The 21129-nt window shown below is 36.4% G+C and overlaps 1 protein-coding gene across 9 annotated transcripts in view; it reads right to left on the bottom strand.

Annotated features, from left to right (window-relative positions):
• The window catches only part of BLTP3B (bridge-like lipid transfer protein family member 3B), a 47763-nt gene that overhangs the window by 4056 nt on the left and 22578 nt on the right, over nt 1–21129 (bottom strand). For 5 of the 9 annotated variants that reach the window (XM_086885825.1, XM_086885828.1, XM_086885824.1 and 2 more), the window contains 12 exons: nt 20721–20891; nt 19252–19432; nt 17860–17943; nt 15550–15732; nt 15332–15450; nt 13470–13611; nt 12550–12743; nt 9112–10610; nt 8446–8621; nt 6993–7129; nt 6137–6287; nt 2056–2312 (listed from right to left, as the gene is read on the bottom strand). In XM_086885825.1, coding sequence (XP_086741951.1) covers nt 2056–2312; nt 6137–6287; nt 6993–7129; nt 8446–8621; nt 9112–10610; nt 12550–12743; nt 13470–13611; nt 15332–15450; nt 15550–15732; nt 17860–17943; nt 19252–19432; nt 20721–20891 — 3294 coding nt within the window. The remainder of the gene's footprint in view (nt 1–2055; nt 2313–6136; nt 6288–6992; nt 7130–8445; nt 8622–9111; nt 10611–12549; nt 12744–13469; nt 13612–15331; nt 15451–15549; nt 15733–17859; nt 17944–19251; nt 19433–20720; nt 20892–21129) is intronic. The other 4 variants (XR_015285869.1, XR_015285871.1, XR_015285870.1 and 1 more) reach the window with 1 other exon arrangement.

The raw sequence follows: 21129 nt of genomic DNA, 5'->3' as shown, positions 1-21129 counted from the left end.
TTTCAGAGCAGAATCATCTAATGGGACCTCCACTAAACTTTGGCTTCATTTTTTTCCCCCAGGGATTGTATTAAAGGTTGAAAATTATCTCTGGAGTAAGTCTGCTGAACTCAATATATAGTCCGATTAAAATACTTCAAAGTGTTTTTAAAGACATCTCAATAAGATTATATCCCAACTCAAGACATTTGTTAGCTCAGGAGCTCTCTGAATCACAGATAAGAAGCCTGTGCTATATATTATCTGATTTTTCCCTTGAACTACTTAAGATTGAATGGGTACAGCTATCATTCTTGAGCAGATTTTGTCTTGTCAGAATTTAATTTGGGATGACACCAGCTTCAGTTTCATTATACTACTGTATCTAACAGAAGAGAAGCTTCACAAATTACTTCTTTGGGGTCTTCCCAGTAAGTATTTATAGTTCATTATCCCTGTCAAACAGAATAACACAGCCAGGATAATCAGAAACTATACATATCAGCAGTAAAAGTGTACCAAGAAAGCCGTTGAGATATAGGTTCCAAAGTTTCTTGAAACAGCATTGAGATTTCAGCAGAAAATGCAAGCAATAAAATAATTTCTTAAATTCCTCCCTTGCCATGAAACACACTGCATCAAGTCTCATGCAGAAAAAAAAAAAGAACATACTGCATTGAATAGGAGATGCAGCACACATTTTAACCATATCTTCTTACTCTTTAATACACAACAACTCTGTAGAAATGAACCATCTCTATGTCAAATTTGCAGTTTGTTAACCATCATGAGTAACTTCACCATGACTTGTGTGCACTGCTGAGTGAGCACTTCAGTGCTTTTACTGCCAAGTAGAATCTTGTTGCCAGTTTATTATTGTACATTCCCCATCTCAAGCAGCTGCTTTCTCAAGAACATTTTGCGTAAGTCTGCCTTCTTGCCAATAAACTAGCACAATCCTGGTTTTAAATGCAAATGACTATATGTAAAGACTTCGTTATTTGCATTTGGGAATTCATGTTTGTGATCCACTGAAATGAGAGGAACAGATCCACAGTTCTTACAGAAAATGCTTGTGCTATGCTAATCCTGTAGAGGAGGAACAGCTCTAAAAGAGTGCCCCAAGATCTTCAGGGGATGGAAGGGCTGTATCACTGAGGGAAGGAATACTGATGTATTCTTTAGTAGAACACAAGAAAACTACCTTTCCAGTCAATAATGATCTTGGCAGAATAAAGACCTTAGCCCCAGATTGAGAACTGGAGCTGCTCTTCCAATCCTCACCCTGTTCAAAGTTTGTATGAGTGATTATTACTGTCCAAAGCAATGTAATAATTATCTTTATGTTTGTTTCTTCGTTTTTCTACATCCCTCAAAAAACTGTCCTTATCTTTCAGTGGTTTGTACAGCACAGAACTCACCATCTTCTTAAATGTCTGAAAGTTCCCTAGGACACTTGAGCAGAAGTGTCGTCTTAATGTTTTATTGTTAATATTTTAAGATATGGTGTTGAAAAATGCTTCCATTGTTTAGTATCTGTTTCTAGGTAGAGCAGAACATGAAATTTGGGTTGTAAGAAACAGTGTTCAAATGGTTTGTACTGGAATTCCATAACCTCTTTCCTTATTTTGTACAGAACTTTCATTGCAAGAACTATCCCTCCAACTAGGAGAGATAAATAACCTTTAAAATCCATGGCTTGTAATTAGAAAACCATATCCTTTGCTAAGCAAAAAAGCCCAACCAGAAAAAGCAAATTGTGCCTCTAGAAGCTTGATGTACCTTACATATGAAATTCCCAGACACTGTCACTCTACAAGAAAGATTTGGGAGAGGAAATAGTATAAAATATTAATTCATACAAATAGCTTGGTCATGCAGATAATTCCCCTCCAGGCATACCACAGAGCTAACCAAATCTATGGATTTTAAAATTGTTTTAGTGTTATCTGAAGACCTTTCAGAACATGATAGCAGTTTCTTTGAAGTTAACTGTATCCAGATTAGTAGTTTATCATCAAAGAAACAAGAACACAATTTTTTTTAGAGCAGCCAAGTATCTCATTGTTAACATACTTTTAAATTAATCCTTGCATTAGAAACTTTTATCTTCATGGGCATCACTTCTGCGACAGTTTCATCTTCTAGAAAATGCTGAATGTTTGTGAGAGAAGATGTTAGAAATTCAGCACTGAAGTTCTCCACATGACACTGAAGAAACCCATTTTTTACAGCTAGCAGGGAATGTACAACAGCACTAGGCCCGCTTTCCCATCTCAGACTAATCTCAGGTGATGAATTAACAGGTCCAGCCACAGATTTACAGTCAGAACCTGTTGCAAAAAGAAAACAAATTTGCATTAAAATTTTGCAGTTACAAAAAAATCAATTATGATGTAATTTCTGCGTCTATTATCCAACTGATTTTCCAAAAAGCACCATAGAGTTATTATTCATAAAAGGTAGTGTTGCAAATACAGAACTTCAGAGCAAATTTCTAAGTATATCACTTCAATACAAAAAATAGAGAGTACATATAAGGGCTACTACCTCACTGTGACAAGAGAAAGGACAATGCAGAACTATCATCATCCACAAAAAAAAAAATAAATGTGTGTTTCCTTGGTGTCTTGACAATGGGAAAACAATTATTTTGCATGCTTTTCCACTAAGTCCTTAAATTTCAATTCAGGAAAACATTAAAGTCACTTCACTCTCTCATGAGAGCAGGTGTTTTCTTGGAAAGGCTGAACTTCCTGACTTAGGAACCATAAACAGCAGTGCAGTAAGATAGAGAATATGACCACATATGCATTACTTGAGTGGCAATAGATTTGAATGTTAAAAAACCCTATGACTTTCTTGCTAATTTCAGTATCTTTATACAGTAAAAACTATTGCAACATTCAACTTAAAAAGTTCTAAAAAACAAACTAAACTAAACTAAAATAAAAATTTAAGGTAACCAGATGAGGTGCGTGAGCAGTATCCATTTCTTGTACAAAATAGTTATGCTGTGGGATTCTCAAGTCATCTCATTACTATGATGGCTGAGCTACAGAAATTATCTCTATGACAAGAATCACAGTCTCAGAAACTATAGAACAAACAAGCATTGAAACTTGAAAGCTACCTCAAGAAACTCAAGAAAAACCAACCAAATTACGTCAATTCATCATGCAACGGACAGTGCTTAGAGCTACAGCAGCCTGACAACGTAATTGATTTGCTTTCCTATTTGTACATTAATTGTGTTCCTCTTCCTGTATAGTGTGCCAGTTCATGGATGACCTGCCACAGCAGCAGTCAGGACTTACACAGTTGTCTACTGGCACTAGAGTTGGGGTAGATGGACCCACTGTCAATCAGGCAAAGACACATGAGAATCTTTATCCTCTGCTGTGAACCAGAATCTCTCCCTTTGTTACCTCTGTGAACAGAGGTTTCCACACCAACAGCCACAACTCCATCCTTAAATCTTTCCAATGTTTAAGAAGTGCTAAATCTCATATTCCCCTCCCCCACAAAACTGACCCCGAAAACAAAGCAACGAACCAAAACCATAATACAAATATCAACTATCATTTTAGGCTCAGTCCAGCGGGAAATGAATAAACTACCGGCAGCCCAGGAGAAGAAGAGATACCCTCCAGATAGAAGAACAATGACCACTCTGTTCAATGAATCTCTGCAACTGCTTCAGGAAACTTAATTTCCCTCAAGGGCACATATACTTCCCACACATACAGATAAAGGAATAAGCAGTAGGTGCCCTAAGCATTTCTGCACCTGAAGAGAGTGCCTGCATCATTGCTGGAAGAACCCTAAATACACAAAAAGAGCAGAGGAAAAGACCACACATTCAGCCTCATCTTTGAGACAATTTTAGTTATCTTGCAGATACCTAAAAGGGCCAGTGTCAAGGGAAGATGGAATAAAAAGTATGTTAAAATTTTTGGAACCTGCTGTGAACTGCTGTTGCCTTCTCACAAGCATGTTCAGCATGGTAAAATCTCAGTAAAAGCACAGCCCTCCCACAACACCTCTGCCATACTCCATCCCGCCTTCTTTTGCATTTGCTGCCAGGCAAGATCATTGCAATATTGCAGTCCTGCATCCAGCCCTGCAGGGAATTGGACAGGTGCCATGTAGCCTTCAACTTAGTCCAGCTTTTAGCCACATTATTCCCTTTTTACATCTACTGCATTAACAGTATAGTAGATTTTAAATAGTTATTTTCATCCAGAACATCTTGTAGACTGTAATTATAACTTGAGTATTCACTGCATTGCATGGTTCCTCAGGTTATTGGTTTCAATTGCTAATGCAGCACTTAAGAAAGTTTTATTAAAGGTCTTGAAGAAGGAGGTTGCTTTTATTGGGATATTATCGTACACATTTGCACAAATGTTCTTGTAGTTGTATTTTGTTACCATTAACTCTTTTAAACAGTCTCTTTTGACCTGTTTCTCAAGCTTTTTCCAAACTTTTCCTCTTTTTGTTCTAATTGAAATGATTATGAGACATGGGGAGCAGCAGCAGCTACAGAAGATTCCTGACAATACAGAAATCATAGTGGAGGGAAGATGTATGTCATAGATTAGGAGTGACCAGCAATTCATAAAACAAAAAAAAAGTGTTGTTGGCTCACCCATTCAGGTACCCACCAGAAAGAGAAAAGGAAGAGATATGAAGTGGAAGTATTTGGAGATTCCAATCATGTCATACCTTTTCAATCCACAAAGTAATTAGACAGTGCACAAGCCTCCTATTATCAGCTGAGAAGCATTATTATTATCAGAGGTTCAAGCTGTAGATACACACAAGAGCAGGAAGGTGGCATGTTCATACTATTTACTCCCTCTGGCTTTTACAGAGGATATGGCAGATAACCAGGAATCAATCTGCCTGCTGCATGATCTGAAGGTCAGCCATGAGTCCTCCCTGCTGGACCTTCTCCTAGCATTCAGATGCTTGAATACAACACCATGCAACAGCTGCTCAGGCAGCAGCTGCTGGCAGTGGCTCAGCTTACCAGTAAATGGGTTCTTTAGCCAGGGCATCAGAGGCTGTACCACCTCTGAAGCTGAAGCACCTCCTGAACAAAAACCATGCTGATAGAAGGTTGGAATAAAAAAAATGGCAGCCAACAGCTGCTACAGCTATTTCCTGGGAAAGGAGATGAACTAGAAGCAGGTGTGTCTGGGATCTCCCCCAAAAACCCTACAGTGTAACAGAGCTTACATCCAGCTATCCATGTAGAAGGCTGGCAGAGGGGAGCAAAGTGTCTGACAAGACACTGGTTGATCTAGCTGTGCAAATATCTGGCTTGAGACTACACTCTTCGTATTAAGATTAAAATAAACAAAAAACCAACCAACCACCAAACCCCTGCAAAAACAAACAAAAAACACAAACCAAATCAAAACCAGTTGTCTGTCTTTAAAGCTCATATTTCCTGACAGCGAAAAATTCTTTAATTTTTCTTAAATCCCATATTATAAACCTGATTAAACTGTGTCATTTAATCTAGAGAAACTGATTTTGAAAAAAAGAAACATTCCTTCAAAGTAAGGTACATTAAGTAAAATACTATTAGAGTCATAAGGGAGTTCCATCTTTCTGAAACCATAACACAATGGAAGGTGTTGTGGTTCCACCTTGCCAACAGCCAGGCCAGCCAGGCCCCACACAGCATCTCACTCCACCACCAGTGGGACTGGGGAGAGAACTGGGGAGAGAATTGGAAGGGTAAAGCCAGAAAACTTGTGGCTTAAAATAAAGACAGTTTAATAGGGAAAAACTATTAAAAAACCACAAAACCAAAACCACAGCCCCATACCAGTCACTATGAAGATAATTAATTCTACCCCAGCCAAAATGTACATAATGTAGCACATAATGTAGCTTACTTCATTTTCAAAAAAGCAAACTAATGACCAGAATTCAATGCAATGGACCTTTCTACCCACATGATCATACACAGTTCTATTTACTTATTCTTCCTTTTTAGTGTACGGCAATGAAGAAAGAAAATAGAGATCTAAACCAGCATAAAAGGGATGCTAGTCTAACATAAAACTTTCTTTGCATTTTTATTTACTTAGAACAAATGCTTCCAACTCCAATTTCACCATCCTGAATTGTTAGTTCTTACCAACAGTTCTGTTGCACTGATATTGTCGAACACCAATATTTCCTAGTTGGTTCGGTATCACTTGGTTGACCTGTAAGCATATTTCTGTGTCTTCTCCTCTGATGTCAATTTCACCATTAACACCAAATACTTGAAAAACCACAACAGACATCTGTCAACAAAACCCAGATAAAACAATATAAGACTATAGAATGAATTTACAATGATTGTTTGTAAGGGATGTCTAAACCTTTTCCATCACAAAAGGAAAAAATCCCTCTGTATCCAATCCCTCTGTATCTGTGCTCACAGAAGCGCAAAGTTTTCTCATTTTCTTCTTCTTTTCCTTTTGTACACATTGGCTTTATAATGGATTGCTCAACAGCCTGCCCAAAGACAGACACTTGTATTAATACCCCACTGACACCAACTCAGAACTGGCTAGAAAAGCCATGGATGTGACAGAGTTTCTTTACTCTGACAGAGAAGCACATTACCTATGTGATAGCTGGAATGTCAGGTATCTGACATTACCTACAACTGCATTAAACTTCAGGCATTTCATAAGCACAACCAAGCACTTGCAGTGTTGAATCAGGCCAGGTTAAAAAGCTAGGATAGGCTACTAAACTTTGGCTATCTGCATAGTGGTCAGCCCATTTCTCTAATTACTGGGTTGCAGTATTTTTAAAAAAGAAGTAGAAGCCAGTTTTAAGGCATCTTTGGTATCAGAAGATATGTGTTCATCATCATTACTACTATTTTGGGTTGATTTTTCTAATGACTTGAAAAATCACCTCTAAAAGAAACCATTTTAGTTCTGTTTTAAGGTTTAATTTATGGAATCATGTATTCTAATGAAATACAATAGTATTACCATTTCTTCACTAGTCTCATGGGCATTTTCTGAAGCAGCACTCATGGCATCTGGAGATGACCCATCACAATTTTCAATCACTGTGCCTCCTTCATGGACATTTTCTGATGGACTTTGATAGTTCGTGGCTGTAATACCTTCCATATTTATATCAGAAAAAAGGCAAAGTTAGCGCAGCATAACCTGAATCACTCCTACATTAAGAATAAAGTCAGTGTCTGTTAGTGTATGCACACATTAACTCATTTTTTAACATGAGCCGAATGGCTTATTAAGGAAATACCTATGACTGAACTGCCAAATCCATTCCTCTTACAAAGAGCTAAGTTCTAGATGCTAATCAAAAGTAAAGCAGCATATTGTGACAGAACCAAACCCGCACTCTGCATGCACTGTTAAAAAAAAAAACTGTGAAGGCATTTTTTAGTCTTCCAAATCAAATAATATAAATGTGACCCAGTTGGAAAAAAAAAAATCCAAGTTGTGTATCTAAAATACTGCACAGTGCCTTTAGAACAGATGCTCGTATGTTTAGAGAAGTAAGCTACATATCTTTTCATTAGAGCAATCATGATAGTGTTTCCTTGACAAATGGAAAGCATACTTAATCTACAGTTAAATATTGTTGAACAAGCTAAAAAGACATATAAAGGTTATTTAAAATGGAAAATTTATTTTATGGCATACTCCCACATAAGCACATGTAGGAATACTCCTACAATTCAAATATGTAACAGGCTTGCAAGTGTAGCAGTCTTCTCATTATTGCTCTAGACTGAAGAGAAATCCTACAGAAAAAAAATAGTCAGTCTTCATGCAAATTAGAATTATCTGAAAGAGGTAGCAATAAAGTCTTCTTACTCTATTTCCTTACATGAGAAAATTATTTCATCAGTATATGCACAGATGAGCAAAAATTGGACAAATACCTGCTATCAGGCAGTCAATAGCTGGGAACTACTTCTCAAGGGGTGAGCTGCAAGGAGACTACCAAATCTATCTGCCTGGTAATTAGCACAGTGAGCATTAGTGAAAACTCATTTCTTTTTCATCCACTTCTAAAATGAAAGCTTTTTTACCACTTCAAGTGTAACACTGATTCAGGCTACAACCTGTAAGTACTTGCAGCCAAAGCAGTTGCATTTAAGCACAGCAAGAAACAAGTTTTCCTTAATTCAGATTTGTAACACAGCACTTCAATGCTTTTACTTTCCTTAAGAGAGGAAAATTAAGCAGTGTTAAAATTAAATAGTGCTGCTTAAGTAGCACATATTATCCCTTTCCCCTGAAAAGACATGTGCTGAATACACTTCATATTACTGGTGAAGGTAACAGAAATAGTCTTGTAAAGTATCCAGGATTTGCTGGACTAGAATCCTTTTGAGAAGGACTTTAATAACAAACAAAATTTTAATGTATTGCTTAAAAATATTTTATTAAACCAACAACTTACCTTTCTCCAGAAAGCTTTGACTATCACTTCCATCACTCTCTATCAAATGATCCTCTAACATCATACTATCAATAGAGATGGTGTCCAGAGAGACCTGTGAAGGACTTCTCTTCATATTTTTGTAAGAAACAGAGAATGCAGGGAGGTTGGATGAGCAACGTTCCTTAGGCTTAGCACTTATAAAACAAAAAGATATGAGGACATTATTATTTAAAATTAAAGGAAATACTTAGGAAGTTACTTAGAATTTTTTCTCTAGACCAGGCAAGATGTAAAAGAAAAAAATCTGATTATTCAAGTATGCTTTGCTAAGTAAAAGAAGTAAATCTAGAAACAATATACATTCATCTAGGTATTTGTATCAATACTTCTCTCAATACACATTTCCTAACATTTAAACTGAAAACAAATAGTTTAAATCAATTGGCTAGCACTTCATTTTGACTTTCATTGAATGCTGGATACTGCATAACTTCTTACATGCTTTAAAACTTTTCATCTACTAGAGCACAGAATCACAGAACAGCCTGAGTTGGAAGGATCATCGAGTCCAACTCCTAAGATGTTCCCTCCCTGACTGCTAAAAGTACTAGAAGTCTGTGGTAAACAAGATTGATAATATTTTCAATGACTAGGAAAACTGATTTAGTATTAAATCTTCTATACCTTGAAGAAGGCTGGGATGCAAACATTTTAACTGAAGTCACTTTCTCTTTGTTGATTTCAAGCTCTTCAGATTCTAAGCCAGTTTCTGTTTCCAAGTCAGTGACTTGGTTAGGACAGCCTTCAGTTGTGCCTTCCTGTTCATTTAACTTATTTGAGAATATGTTTCTGTCATCCTCTTTATCAATGAAAAATTCAGTAGAATCTTCTCTCTTATTTAGAATGGACACCGAATCCCTAGGATTCAAACTACTTTTCTCACTTAGAGGTCCACAGACCTCTTCTGAATCACTTCTACTAAAAAGTCCACTGCTTGCTCCTTCACTTGTATCTCCCAAACCTTTATCTGATGCATCATCGGAAAATGACATTGCTTTCTGAAAATCCGTATTACTGTCTGATTTAAACAAAAGAGGATCTATCAAAATTCCTTTATTAACTTCGGCATTCAGAGGCTTGCAGTCATTTACATAACCAAAATTAGTAATACCAGCTTCCACTACCTTACTACCAACTAATTTACTCTCTGAAGTAAGAGTTTCCTCATTTCCCACAGGGGAGAGTTCTGATGCCACAGGACCTCCTTCCTCCTCAAGAGGAGATTTACAAGGGTTTCCCTGAGTCACCGGATGGAGCAGTAAGGCTACTTCTGCACTTTTCAGTAGAATCCCAATGCAGACATCTGTTTGCTTTGCAGGTCTTCCTGTCACTGCCTCTACGTCATTCCTTAAGTTTTCCAGTAGCAATACAAGAGATTCATGGAGAAACAGCAAAAAAAGGTACTGGTAGTGATTGATCTGCACGCTTACATGTTTTTGAACATGGACAAGAACATTTACGTCTGCATCGGAGGAAGAGCTTTCAGAAAGCGCTCCTGAAGTCTCAGACATTTGAATGCCATTGGTTGAGGGCTCCATCTCACTGCTGTAATACTCCTTTAGAAGTTTCTTACGTTGCAATCTACTAGAGAGATCACTAGATTCACTTTTTGGAATGTTCAAGGCTGACTGATTATGGGTAACCAGCTCTTTTTGTGACTTTGCAAATCTTATTGGCTGGCAAATCCAAAGTGAAAGCGGGAAGGAGTCCACAAAGTTTATTGGCCGGCCTTTCCCGCTTTTCGTTCCTTCGTAATCTACCCAAAATTGGGAAAAATGCATGGCCCAAACATCAGTAGCTGCAGATGTCTTTAATGCATATTTATTCAATTCTGGGATGATATAACCTTTATAAACATCATGCATTTTGGTATCTTGCTCATGAGCGTGTCTCTGGAAGATTGGATGTAAAAGATTAAAATTTTTGGGGGACTTAGGAAAAGTGGTGAAAGTTCTACTGAAAAATTCAGAGTCCTTGAAGTTCTGAAACAAAGCTTCTAGATCAGAGTGTCTGCAGTTTGGTGAGCATCTGGTATTCGTAGCAATCATCTCTGAACTTTGAATGGAAAGTGCACGAGGTTGATCTTTATGAATTTCAGGCTTGTTTTCAAATGGGATTATGATCTGCAAGGGAGAAATAGATTTTGTCTAGTTAAAAATATGTAGATTAAGAAGGTATACAATTAAAGAAACAGAATTATAGCCATAACAGTTTATACAAAGGAATATAATTACAGTTTTATGGGAAATCAAGTACAGTGACACAGAACAGTGTCGGGCTCACAGACTATGATTTATGTTTTCTCTCATTTTTAAGAAGGATGCTGTGGCATCAATATTTGTACAAAACGTATTTCTTATCTTAAGGTCTTAAATTTAGTTCAACTGTATTAGGCTGAAGTGGCTCATTTCTTCAACTCAAGCAGCTTAGTAGAAAGTTTCTTAAAGTGTTTCCAAAATATACAGCTTTGAAAAACAAAGAATTATAATTTGGAGTTCAGTCTGGCATGTCAGATAGGGTTTTTCACCATACCGAGTACTACAGTATTTTATTTCCATGTTAAGACACAAGCAAACAGTTAAATGTGCTAATGCACCTAATATTCTTAATATCACAGAATATAGATCAGGTATTCTTGACAATTATTTGATAATCATAATACATTTGTTTCATCAGGAAAATAGTAATATACTTCAACTCCTAAAGAACAACAACAAAATAGTTCAACACACGGTATTTAACCTGCATAATTTTAGTGCATATTTTAAAGTAAACATATTTTATGCCAAATCCTGAATCTTAAATTGTTAACATGAACCTTGGCCACTCTTATTTTGCAAATATCAGTGAAACTGCCTTCTATCACAGTATCTCCATTATAAATCTAGAAAGTAGGAGTAAAAAAAGCATTCCAAAAGACACTTAAAAGGGTAATGGCAAAAGGTAATGAAAACTTCCTCGTTTCACTTAAAAGGTAATGAAGCTTCCTCATTTATATACAAGGATTCAAAAAAAAAAACAACCAAATAAAATAATTGACTATATGCTATGTAAACATCAATTCATCATTTTCTAGAATAAAAATAATGCTTTTAATACAGGAGTGACATAATATGAATCAAGGTTTGAGAATCAAGAATACTTTTATCCTCTTGTAGTTTAGAAGGCATTTCACATGTAATAATTCAATATCAGATCAATCTATATTTGCAGATTTCCAGTTGTTTGCTGTTAATAACTGTTTTTATTCAGTACAAACCATGTCCTTGTAAAGTTCCATTAAGAATGTAGCAAGAGCTTAAGAAAGATAACCCTCGGTCCATATGCTGACATTTTAGAACTCTTGAAACCTGCTGTGGGCACCACTGAAAAGAATTGTTTTGTTCACCTCTGAACCTTGGAAACCAATGAAATGCCCAGTGCAAACAGGGGATGAATGAGAAATTTATCTTCTCAATAATCCTTTTTTTACAAAGAAGGAGAAGACAAGAGAAACACAAATTCGATGTTCAGCTATGTTAACAAGCAACACTCCTCTGGAATAAGAGTACAGAGAACTCATGTACCTGAACTACACCAACAGCCAGCATGAAGCAGAAAATGGTGAGAATGGGTTTTGGAGAAGGAAATAAACCTTCAGGAGAACTGCTTTCTTTACTCTAGGGCATTCACCAACAAGATGAAAGAGTTTTGATATAATACAACCAGAAGAACAAGGGAGGGCTCTTGCATTGATATAGAGTACAAATATTAATTTTTCACTAGTTGTTTTTACTTTAGTGCTCAATTTCTTTTTAGTTCTGCTATGTCAAGTTCACTGACCACAGGGAAATAATTTGTTAGTACTCCCACTCAGATCTTCAATGCAAAACCTAAACACCCAAATATCAAAACCAAAATATCAGAACTCAGATGAAGGAGTACAGGAAACAACATGCCTGTCTTCAAACAATCATATCCTTTTAGAGAAGCATTTCTTCATTCATTTAAGTATTTGTAAGAGAATAAGAGAAGAAATGTTCTTCCAAGGAAGCACAAAACCCTCACTCAATGACAGCATACCTTTAACATTAGTCCATCCACTCTCACATCAACATGTTCATCTGATTTTGAATTGTCATTTAACTTGTACATGGCCATGAACTGAATAAGACTCTGTTTCAAATCCAACACAAACTGGTTTAGCCAAAGAATACTTCTCTGATCCAGGGTGAACTGCAAAGCATTCAGCTGGCCATACAAATTTGGACATGGAACTAAAAGAGAAAAGAAAACAAAACCATTAGAATAAGTAAAAAGTTTATGGGTTGGTTTTTCTTTTCTTTCTATAAACTTATATTTTCACCACTACTTTTCATCAGAGAAAGAACCTAGTCTCAAGGAAGAATTAATTGTTAAGGGATACTTGAAGCGATGCCTATTTATCTCATTCCAATCAAGTGACTGAATTTTAGTAACTAAGAATAGAATTAAGTCTGAAGAAATGGGGAGAATATTCTCATTACAGAGGAAGGGCAAGACCACAGAAATTTGCTGTCCTCAAGTTCCATCCCCAAGAAATCCACTAGCATTTCTGTATATAAAAAAAGGCCAGCCACAGAACACATTCCTACAAATAACTCCAGCAGCTCTTCATTATATTTTAGGCATTACTGCAATAGTTTGAGATCTTTTATGTAGTCAGACAGTGAAGCTACAGAAACAATATGTGGATGCTGGAGAATGAATAATTCATGTGCCAGTAAAAATGCTGCAAGTGTTTTCAGACTGAAAAACCATGTTTATAAAAAACAGTATTCACAGGAGTTTGCCAGGAGCAAGCACTGTGGAAGTGGAGCAGTCTTGTGCTCTATCCATTTTAGAAAGCCATTACCTATTTCTGAGCATGAATCTTCACAAAAGGTGAAAGTAACACACAAAATTTATGCTTCAGTACAAAAAAAAAAAACACAAAAAACCCAGAAAAAAAAAGGAAGTCTTACTAGGAAAATCCTTTCCATCTGGGTAATAATATTCAGTGAATTCAATATGAATAGCTGGCATTTCTGGTGGAAGATACAGTGACTTTTTATTGCAAGAGATCAGAGCTTTAGGGGAAGAACGACACTGGTCTGCTGTTGAAACCTGTGAAAGATGAAAGATTATTTCATTAACACATTACATTCTTATGAATGATTAAGCACTTGCAATTGCACGGTACTGTCCCTAGTGAGGTTCCACTGCTCTTGGGTGTAGGCCCCCAAACAGCACAACACAAAGTACAACACACAGTGCTGAGAAACACTTAACTGCCTTGTAGCAGAAATGACTCCCATAGAACAGTTTCGCAAGAAAACTGTTTTAAAGGTACCAGACCCCCTTCCTTCATAAGAGGCAACAGGCAGCAAGTCACTTTCAAAGGTGTTCAGCAGAAGCCTAGAATGATCTGATTTTTTACTGGAAATACTACAGCTCCTGTTGAAACATTTACACTTGGATAGAGTGCATTTCCATACAGTCTGATCTAGATAAGGGATGGATAAGCTAGATAAGTTTATTACACACGTTAGGTAGTTCTTGCATTGTCAAAAGAACAAATTCCAGTACACAGACCAACTCTCAAACTGTGCTTGAAGCAAGGTGTCCAGCATGCACCTGGCAGAGATGTGTATGCTTGGATATGGCTGAAAGTCTGCTTCACAGGAGAATCAAGACACTATGGAACAGTAATCTCCATTTCCATTTCCTTACAATTAAATTATGAAACAAATAAGAAATCAATATTTGCTATATATTAGGCCTTAAATTTCATTGAATGTGTCTTAGTTTAAAAAGTATGTTGGCAAAACAAAGCTTTTCCATTCAACAGCTATGAGGTCAAACTGCTAGTTTGAAATTACCCAATGTATTAATATTGAATATATGATGTCTACCAGAATGAGTTTCACTGGAAATAATGAATACATGACCTTTATAAGCCTGTTTCACTATGTAGCTGTTTTCTAGAGGTAAAGATATCTGCATTAACAAACACAAAAATTCAAGCAAAATGATCTATTTAGAAAAATAGCTTTTAGGAAATTGCATAGAAATAATGGCAACTTAAAAACTGAAACTGTGTTTGTGTAGAGAGGAGAAGACAAGAGCAGAAGGCAAAGGGAAACATGAACAGTACAAAACAATAGTATAAAACCACTTCAAATCCAGATGAAGGCTCCCAGCAACAATCTGCAATCTCCCACAAAACCAGAAGTGATAAGCAGAAATCACAATGATAAAGGGCACACACTAAACATTTTTGTTAGGACCTGAAACTTAGAGTACATCCTCCCACATCACTACCATTCTGCCTAATGGAGACATGCTTCTCTAGTTCACTTGCCCCAGAATAGTCAATTTGGACCCCAACAAGCACCTAAATCTACTTATTCTAACAAAGGGGAGAGGGATGGAAATGGTCAAAGTGTCTGCTCAAAGTATCACTGGAGAGGGAGTGGCTGGAAAAAGATTTTAAAAACCTAATAAAACTTCTTAACAGTTTTTAATGTACTTTGAAAAATATAATAAGAAAAACATGATATACAAAACTACATATTAAAATATTGGGCACATAAGATCATACAATGAAAAGACTGAATTTCAATTCCAAATTCATAATTTGGAGAACAATAGAACTTAGATCCAACACAATTGTGATAGGATCACTATTTTAACAAAGCAGAAGCAGGTCAATAAAGGTCTAATCCAATAATAAATGGAAAGACTCATTAATTTCAATGGGCTTCATATTGTTCCTTAAAAACCACAGCTATGTAACAATCAAGGGTGGAGTAACGCCAGTTTTACTAACTTAAAAGAAACGAACCTGATATATATTGAAATCTGCAAGTCTAACCACAATGGGACTAGACATCAGTTTGCCCTTTGGTTGCTGGGAAGATACAGAGGAAGCCCTAGATGTTCCTTTTGGTATCTGTTCCTTGCCTGTAAGAAAGAATAGTGATGGAATTATTGAAAAGAACACTTTTTTTCATAGTTTTATTATTTCCTGGAAGTAGAGAATTAGTGATGTAAACAAAATACCTGTTTGTAGGTTCTGAGGAGATACAGCAGGTGGTGATTTGGGAGGAGAATCTATGACCTGATCCTTCACAGCCTGCTTAAGCAATTCAACATTGCTTTTGAATTCATTTAATAATTCTTTGGCCCATCCACTTCTGGTTTTAGTGGCATCACTATAATGCATCCAGTGATCACAGCCATCTCCTGAAAATAAGAGAAATGGGGAAAATATTAGCTCATTTGAAATTTTCCTTTTAACAGGATTAAAAGTTTCCACTATTTCACAAGTATTCTTTGAACTATAAGCTCATTGCATGCTGTAATTATAGAACAACAGCAGTCATACCAGACGTTAAAACAGAAGTTATATATTCCATAAACCAAGTCTCAGCACTTCACGAAATCACTCAGAATATAGCATTGCCAGCTGCCTTATAACACCACTAACACTCAAAACATCATTGGATATTTTCAGTTCAGAGAAATCTTATGACACATTAATGTCATATGTGAGAACATGCAAAAAAATGTTCAATTGAAAAAAAAAAGTGAGAGCAAGTAACAGAACGATGTTCTCATGCTCACTTTTTCCAAGCTTATCTTTCCTGCCAGAACTGTGTCCTAAGACGTTCCTGGTCCCTTTCCAGAAATGTATTCTTTTTGTCTTGGTTCTCTAGCACCTTTATGGCACACAAACAACAAGGTAAGTTCAAGAAGTGCTGCAGCACACACAGCCTTAAAAATCAATCCCACTGGAAATTCTTTTGTTCCTTTTTTTTCAATTCCAACATGTTTCTATTGGTCAAGCACTCAAACCTCTGAAAGAAGTTGTGATATCTTCAAGTAGTCCCTGTAAAGGCATTCTACTAACCTGTTCAATAATAAGGATGCACTAACTTCTTTCAGTTGGTACATCATTCTTTAAATACTACCATGTTAAAATTTACTTTATCTGTGACTTAATGAATTTTTGGATACTTATACTGGGGATGAGCAAATACGTTTGCTATTAAAATGGGAAAATTACTTTGGAAAAAAAATGTTATTTCACGTCTAAATACAAATATTGCAGCATGAAATTGATGTTTAGGGTGGGGTCTATAACAAGAGAAGACATTTTTCCCCACCCCTTTTCTGCACAATTATCTTTATCAGTTATTATCATTTTTATAGCTAAGGAAGAAGATAAAGGAACAGGGAAGAAACCAGAGAGGGAACAGTAGGACAAAGAAGCATTAGACTGAAGTCCATGACACTGGGATTCTCCAAAACAGAGCTAGCATGGGGTTACTCCAAACACATGCACACAGACTCCGAAGGACCTACAGGACTTGGTTAGCAACACCATAGGGAAAGCTCTAACTCCCCTTCTGGGAAGTCAGTTTGTGCAGCTGCCTCTCTGAAGTGCATGAACACTAATACATGCAGCATGATGTGGGAGCAGGGCAACCACACTGCTGTCTGCAGTTGCAGGGCTGTGATCTCATCAGGATCACAGACACGTGGCGAGACAGCACACACAGCTGAAATGCTTCAAGGCATGAACAGGGGCTTTTGGGGAGCACAAGAGGGCATGCAGGGCAAGACCGTTGAGAACAGATGGAGCTCAGCCTTGGGATGGATCGTCAGCCAACTGAGAGTTTACAGGTCGGGAGTAGAGGACAGACCAACATGGATGATGATGTGGATTTCTGCTCCAGAACATCTAATTAGGAAGATGATCAGACCCTCTTTCTTGTCACATGCTTTGTAATGTATCCTCTTTTAAATTTTTTAGATTTCTACTAGAAATCATTTATGAGAAATATTTTATTTGTAAGAAACATTTCTTTGGAAATCGCTAACTTTTTTAAATAACATTTCTTAACAAAAGGCTACATAATTGAACCTCTACACACTGAGATTCTTGTTCAGCAAAATTACATAAAAAGCAAAACACTTATTGGAAATGGACATAAAATTATAGATTTCTATATATTAAAAAATCTAACAGATTGATTCTTGCAAATATCCGATTACTGAATTTTAAATATGTAATACTGCATTCCTCTGTCACCACAAAATTCTCTTCATGTCAAAAATGTGTAAACACTATTTTGCTGACCAAAGAAAACAGTGAAAAGCATTTGGCCTAAAACAGCTAATTTGCAGAAATTAAACTGGTTCCCAGGTTGTTGCTTTTGTTGTTTGTTTTTTGTATACAGAAGGAAGTAAAAAGGTGTGTTTCAAATGGTTTGAGCACAATTATCCAAGATGTATACATGTAGCACTTTAGAATTCGAGGAAGATAGTTACAGTCACAGGTAATTCATGAAATGCTCACTTTCATACCTGCTTTGTGAAATGGATAGTAGTCCACTGTTAAATAGCTGAAGGAAAGCTGCATGGCCCCTCCTGTAACACGTCTGTTTGGGTCTGTAAAACGAGACAATGCTTGGCTCTGTGGACATTGCATTTAGCATGTCAGTTCTCATGTTGCTGTAATCCTTTAAACACCTAACAGCTACTACTTTCTTCCCTTTACTGTCTGTCCTTACAACCTCATTATCTCCCCCCAAAATTTTCATTCAGATAGTCTTCACTGGTTTCTAAAGATCAGAATTCCATACTCAGTCATTACTTACAAACTGCATACTGTTTTCAATGATATTAAAAAGACAACACTTTGAAAACATATTACTGCACTTTTTCTGAAACAAAACTTCTTACACTGAATATATGATTATGATCAGTCTTTGAATCAAGAATATAATATAATTTTGACAAATATTGCAGTAAAGAGGTCTTCTGAGAATCATCTCATCACTGTTAAATTTAAACTTCATGGCTAAAAATAAAGGACCGATAAAAAAATCTCACTAGGAGTGATAAATTCCAACTGCCATAGATACACTGCATGTAAGGAAATATGTCTCTAGCCAGTGAAACTTATGCTCTGCTGCTCTGAAAGTGTCTTCCCTAATCAAGGAAATGCATTTGAGAAGCCCTATGTTTTTCATGCTCTTCTTCAGCAGACCTTGTATGTTTCCATAAATTTTTCAGGGACTAGCCAGTTTCTTGGATACACACTAATATCTTACTCTCCTGTGATCACTTTTAAAAGGCATGAAAAAAGTGCCCTTATTTGTCTTCTTTTTTTTTTTCTGATTCTAAATATAACTCCATGCAATAAGCTTTTGTTAAAAAGAAGCAGTACAAGATTTACACACAATATTGTAAGGTCACAGGACACTTGTTCCATTCTTTCCATGTGCCGCAGACCATACCAAATTTTCTAAATTAGTAAAACAAAGAGGACTGCTCTTTTATTGGTCTGTATTTATAAGAGTATTACAGAAGCAGATTGTATAGTGACCCCTTCAAGCCACAAGAATGTTGCCACTGCATTCTTCATAACCAGTTAACTTAGAAAAAAATGCAGCAGTAACAATCAGACTGAAAGAATCAATTCCTAGAAAAAGAAAAGGCACAGAAGGTGCTAACACTCTTAGGTTTTGCACTTATTCTAAAATAATTACACTTAATAATGAAATGTTATCCTAACAGAGCCACCTAAAGAGTTTTACATGAGTCCACAGATACTGGAGACAATTCTAACTATTCCTCTGAACTAAAGTCTCTTGACTTTCTTGTATTATTTTTGTCTCACTGTATTCCTCAATATGTCTCCCCAAAGATGATTATGATTCACAGACATGCTACTTTAAAAAAAAAAAAAATTACCTTTTTCTTTAGAATGGATATCATCACATATATGTAGGTCCAAATGGGAAATTACTAAGTGATAAGAAGTTTCCTTAACATCAAAATCATTAAACAATTTTACTATTGCATCATTTTGATCAGGTGCTGCTGTTGTCTGGTGTGCTTTCACCTGCTGGGAACTGGGTGCAGGGGCAGAGCTCTGAAAAAACATTTAGTCAACCACATCAATTTATAATTGATATTATAATTTATATTGTTTCTTTCAATAGGTATCCATCTATTTACACAAAACAGGCGTTTGAAACAAGAAAAAATCTGCATGACATACATTCCCCATTGGATCATTACTGAGATTTAGGTGTTTTTACTGTTTTAGAATAAAACTAAGTTGAGCTAATGGATGTGTGCACAGTACTGCAGTGCCAGTGAATTCCCCATTCTCTCCATTCCTCACACTTCCTTACACTCCTGCCACATGCAGCACTGGCATTTTTCTAACTTTTGTTGCAAGCTGTTCAGGGAACTAAACCAACAGTGGGCTCCTTTCTGCTAATTTAGCTCCTCAGGCTAAATGGTGTCCTCAGACATCACAATAGGGTCAAACATGAGTTTGCCAGTGTCAGAGAACAGGTGAGATGCAAGTACAGGGCACCGAAGAATCAGAACCTCCCTACTCAAGAGCAGGTAACCATTAGATTGCTGTGGCTAAGCCTTCAAACCACAGCATAAAGCATCAGGGCCAGCACAGGAACTGAATTCCCCGTTACAGTACACTGACTCTTATTCTAGGAGACTCTCAACAACTGACTGTACTCAGTAATCAATCATGTTTTACTTTATAGCACTTATCTTCTATCAGTGTACTTGTCCTCCTTCTTCACAGACAAGAAGAGGTGCCTCCCCTCAACACTCACAAAGCCCAGTTGGTCCATCCTGCTCTATGTGCTGAAGTACACCACTATTGACATGCAGCATCAATAGCAGATATTCCAGCAGAAATAATATTTAAAGCAGAATTGGTTTTCACTATGTATTCCAATGAAAGCTGCATGAAGGTAAGCTCTTAAAACCTAATTTTTCAGTACCATGAGAAAATGGACAAACACTTTAAATTATTATAGTAAGCATATCTACCTACACATTAAGGCTACCTTATTGTGTCTTAATTATTTAAATTCATAACCATAAAATATTTGGAGAACAAATTTACTACACAGTCAATAAAGAGTTAAGTAAATACAGAAGCCTAAATACTCTGTACATGGATAAAAATATGAAACTTCTTTTATATTCTGCAGTTAATATCAAAACACAAAATCTTGCAAAATCAAGCCTATTTAAACTACGATTCATTCCCAATGTAACTTAAGATATACAGCTGAATGAAAATGAATAATCGAACATTCTCCAAAATAACACAACTAACCACGCTGTGTTGTATTGTAGAACACCTGATAACAATACAGTGAGGCAATCAATTCTCATACCTGGGCTGTTTCAGAAGCCAAGCTTTTCCTCTGTTCTGCTGATTTCTCTATGGCTTCACTAAGAGATTTGGCATACTGCACCATGGCTTTCAATTGGGAATCAGTCAAAACCCACAGCAAATCATCCAGAATCAGAACCAGTTTGGATGCTACAACATTACAGTCCTTTAACTATAAAATAAAAATTTAAAGAAGTTGAACTAAGTACTTACATTTCTTATATTAAATACAGAGGGTAAAGAAAAGCTGCATGCAAAAAGCAGTAACAAACTATTTTTATTTTAAATTTTATTCCTCTCATTAACTAAGAAGTACCTAAGACACAGTATATTTATGCCTCACTCTATGTATTTGGCATGCACCAGATATTAAATTGCTGCATTTCTCTAAATGTAAGTTGTATATTACC

Source organism: Cyanistes caeruleus, chromosome 4 (assembly GCF_971803275.1).
Source record: "Cyanistes caeruleus chromosome 4, bCyaCae1.hap1.1, whole genome shotgun sequence".
Lineage (NCBI taxonomy): Eukaryota > Metazoa > Chordata > Aves > Passeriformes > Paridae > Cyanistes > Cyanistes caeruleus.
Note: the sequence above shows the minus strand (reverse complement) of the source record. Positions and strands in the feature narration are given on the sequence as shown.